This window comes from Stegodyphus dumicola, chromosome 11, assembly GCF_044657685.1.
Source record: "Stegodyphus dumicola isolate Sdum_Otavi_A_Nest chromosome 11, ASM4465768v1".
In the NCBI taxonomy this organism is placed as follows: Eukaryota; Metazoa; Arthropoda; class Arachnida; order Araneae; family Eresidae; genus Stegodyphus; species Stegodyphus dumicola.
Window position 1 is genome coordinate 14,121,508 of NC_140778.1, and position 4,519 is coordinate 14,126,026.

Consider the following 4,519-nt stretch of genomic DNA (forward strand, 5'->3'; position numbering starts at 1 on the left):
ATCCCTAATCTCACTCATATCATGATCAATAACATCATTATTTTCACAAAAATTCCCAGAATTGCCCTGCGTTGGCGGGAGCTTGTTACACGAGCGACCGTCACCCTCGCCGTCCATCCTCGGAATCCAATGAAAGGGCTAGGTTTGATTTGGATGGTCCAATAGAATCTTAGTTCGGATCATAATCGGTCGTCCAATAGAATCGTAGTATTGTCACCCACAATAATTTATGGAAATAAGAAATATCATATTTATAATTTTTTTCTTTATATCAACTATTTAGCAATACTATTACACTGTGTTCCTGTATGAAAATATTACTGGGGCTATACTCATTTACAAAATTTCTGAGTTCATTTAGTTTATAAAAAAGATCGTTTGCGTTCCATGTAACTATAATAAAATCGTTTGATGTATTACACATGATTAGTGCTAAATATATTTGCTTCTTCGCATATGTTGAAGAGGATAAATAATTTCTCCATTGGAGTATCTGCGTTGCGAATTGCCTGCATGTTGGTTTTTAGTGAATTTAGGAATTTGGATAGGCTGCCATTACCAAATACCGTGTAAATATCTTTAAGTGTAGAGAAGAAATCTCAGAAATTGCTATTGATGGAGTTGCTATTGCTATTATTTGTTTCATATGATTTTGGTGTTTTTGAGGTTGCTTGAGCATATGTTTTTGTTTCTGTAACTGTGGCTGAGGGTGTGATGATAGAATTTTGTGTGGTGGTAAAATGTGGTTCGTTCATGTTTATGCGTGGTTTGGTTTTTGTGAATTTTTCACACCCTCGATATGAAGCTGCGTGGTTTTGCTGAAAATTTGCACATGTGGGGTTATCAGTGTGTCGTGTGGGGCAATCTGTGGTCTTATGATTTTGTGCACATTTGACGCACCTGGGTGCAAAAAAACAGTTGTCTGATTAAGTGGTGGAATCTTTGGCAGTTGTGACATTGTTGAACTATGCTTTTGTTTATGTATTTTTCTACTGTGATCATGAAGAGGCCTAGGTGAGTTTCGTTGTATATGTTTTCTGTTTGGTTAAGCTGTACTTGAAATAATGGCATAGGTTGTTTTGTGCGAAAACGTGTAAGTTGTACTACTTTGAAGACAGAATATCCGAGTTGTATGAGTTATTCTATAATTTCTTCTTTGCTGGTTGTGATGGGTAGTCCTCGTATAACTATTTTGATGGATCTTTTATGTCGAGGTGTGATGATGTAATGTTCGATGTTGTGCTTTTGTAAATCCAGTGTAAGTTGCCTGTGGTCATCTGTGGTGCTGGGAAGTAGTTTCAGGTATTCACCGTTTATTTGCCGCAAAAAGTGGTTGTCAGTTTTGAAAGAAATGAATGAAATGAAAAATTTATCGCTGCCTTTGTATACAATTTTACCGTCTTCCGTTTCCAACCAATCACTCGAGCTAATGCAGCTTTAATTGTGAAACCTATTATCACTTGATTATGAGTATTCTTCCTATTGGTTGAACTCATACTTTTTGTCAAGTTATGCATATAAAACCGATATAAAATTGTTTTTCATATTCTGTTCTCGTCAACCCAGGTGACCTGATGCTACATCGTTCCACTGGAGGTCTTTTCATATTCTGTTGATCTTCCGTCCACTATTGGGTAGCTACAGAAATGTCCGGTCGTGTTAAAGGAGGCAAAGGTCTTGGTAGAGAGGGTGCCAAAAGGCATCGCAAGGTCCTGAGAGGTAATAGTAATATCCAGGATATCACCAAGCCAGCAATCGGGCGTTTGGCAAGACGAGGTGGAGTAAAGCGTATTTCTGGCCTCATCTATGAGGAGACCCGAGGAGTACTTAAAGTTTTCTTGGAAAATGTTATTCAAGACGCTGTTACCTACACTGAGTATGGCAAGAGGAAAACTGTCATTGCTATGGATGTCGTTTATGCATTGAAGAGACAGGGACGTACTCTGTATGGATTTTTTGGTTAAATCTCATTACCTTGCCCTTACCTCGCCCCCCCAAAAAGCCCTTTTCAGGGCCATACAAATTTTTCAAAAAGTTATGCATTTATTCTAAAATTAGCTTTACCCGTGGTTCTTCTGATCCCAATGTTCTTTGCTGTTTTTTTAATCTCTATGCTAAGTCTATTCATCTTTTTCTTAGTATTCGGATCAAAGGTAAGATGAAACCTAAGTTATTTCTATCTTTCATGAGATTTTTGATCCGATTAGGTAACTTATCAGTAACCTGACTTCGAGGGATTTTCCTGGAAGCCGTTTTATAGGCATTTTGAATACCTAAAGTAAGCTGATTGGCAGCAAGTTCATTGTCATCCGGTGTGCGTAGTCTAGGATTATTATTGTGACATTCAGTGAGAATTTCATGAAAGACCTTCCAATTAGGCTTGTTGTTCTGCTCATCCAGGACATCCTTGTTCGTATCTAGGGTCGCAATGAGCAGGCAGTGATCGGAATCCAGTTCTTGAATTACTTCTAGATCGAATGAGAAAGTGATGGTAGAGAGGAAAATATCCAGAATGTCACCAGTATTTGGATTTCGCGGTAGATATGTGTAGTCACTAGAAACACGAAAATAGACAGGGTAATTTTTAATAAACTCAGATAATTTAATTCCATTCTTGTTCGTCCTGATACAACTCCATTCCTGACTTTTGGCATTTAAGTCTCCCGCAAATATGACTTGCTTATTGGTTTCCAAATGTTTGGCCAGGTAATTGATATCAAGGATATTTTTTGGCGGGTTGTACACTGAATTGAAATAAACATTTCCATAGTGAGGAAGGAGGACAGACACAGTTACTAGCTCATGCTCATTATAGCGCTCGTCATTTATCATACAGGATTGCAGAGGGTTACGGACATAAATTGCGACCCCCACCTCGGTGACTTAGACGGTCGCATCTGTAGCAGTTATAAGTCGGAATCCTCATGTTAGTACTTGGCGTAGCGAAGGTTTCAGTAATCAAAGCCACGTCTATGTCATGACTCGTACGAAAAGTTGAAAGTTCCGTGATATTGTAGTGAATGCCTCTTGCATTCCAAGTCATAATAGTGATGGGAGCATTTGTAGGTCTAACTTGACCCATTATCAACAGTAGAGGAGGTTTTTAGCTCTTGCTTAATTTGCTTAATCTCTCTGACTTGCTGTGATATTTGAAACCCAGCATTTTTGATGACGGAAAGGAGTTCCGCGAGGTCTGTGAAGACTTGTTTTGCTTCACTTAGAATATCTGAGTATAGGCCTGAGGAAAGTGCCTGCGAATACGATTTATTTTCAATTACCCTAGTGGGGTAGTTGTTAGGTTGGTCGGACTTTCTTTTGGGAAATTTCTCCCACCACCTGAAACTGGAAGTGTGAGAACCCTCGCAGTTTACACAGAATAAGGACTTTTCGCTGTTATTCTTATCTGGGTAGTCCTTAACAAAGTGTTCTTTACCGCATCTGACACATTTGGGTGCATAATTGCAACCCGCTTGAGTGTGATTAAACCCCTGACAACGAAAACTTTGCAAGGGTCCTTGTCTGACTAATTATTCTTTGAATTTAATCTTCATGTGACATAAAAAACTTTCGTTGTAGATCTCCTTCGACTTTTCGTTCTTAGGAAGAGATATTAAGAATAATGGGAGTTTGGTGATTTCTCCACTACGGCGTCTAGTCATCTGTTTGATAGCTTTGATCTGATAATTAAATTGTTCTAATTCAGATTTAATATCCTCGGTCAGGGTGTTTTCGGTGAGTCCCCTAAGGACGACTTTTAAGTAACGATCCTCTGGGAGGATATCAGAATGATGTTCTACCTGTTTTTCCTTTAATATTTGAACAACAGCCCGGTAGTCATCTGGTGATTCAGTAATAACTTTAATACTATTCGTGGGTATGCGTTCTCCGTGAAATTTAATTTTACTTTGAAGGAAGATCATGCTAATTTCGCTCCAGCTCAGTTTGTTTTCCTTAAGTGTAATCGGAGGAATTCTGGAATTTCTATTGTTTTGTGTTTGATTATTGGAATTAGTCGCAGTGGAGTTTTCATTGTCTGGTGAAGTAGTGTCCATGTTTTCATTATTCTGATTGTGTGTGTTATTACTGTTTGCTACAGACGTATCTTGTTTATTTGGAATGCTATCCTGGAGGTGTGGCCTTTGTGGTGTATTTTGAAATGGACAACTAAGTTTTATTTCCTTAAGATTCGGTCTTTGTGTACGTTTTCTGATAGTCTGATCAACTTTTGTCTTTGGCCGGTTATCTTCAGAACTTGTTGGTTGATCCAGAGATATTTCATTTAATTGATTACCGTGTAATTTAATCGGACTTCTCTCCCTATCATTTTCAACATTTTGTTTAAAGTTATCCGATGTCTTGTTTGAATCCTGTTGTGCTAACTGTGAGTTAACCGCAACTAGCATATCTAGCATAATGAATAAGAAGTTGTGCAACTTACCTTCTGTGTCAGTAAATGAGCCATTTTGTTTTCGGATAAATTCGAGTTCTTTAACTTGAATCCTCACGGTATCCAGTACCG

General features: G+C 38.3%; 1 protein-coding gene across 1 annotated transcript; it reads left to right on the top strand.

Moving 5' to 3' along the window:
- Positions 1-1,646: 1,646 nt before the first annotated feature.
- On the top strand, positions 1,647-1,964 carry LOC146993804 (histone H4-like). The gene has a single exon (XM_085826405.1). The coding sequence runs from the start codon at positions 1,647-1,649 to the stop codon at positions 1,962-1,964; it is 318 nt and encodes a 105-aa protein (XP_085682531.1).
- The last annotated feature ends 2,555 nt before the right edge of the window (positions 1,965-4,519 follow it).

What these genes read in the sequence shown, in the direction of transcription:
- LOC146993804 (XM_085826405.1), top strand. Translation starts at nt 1,647, where the DNA reads ATGTCCGGTCGTGTTAAAGGAGGCAAAGGTCTTGGTAGAGAGGGTGCC.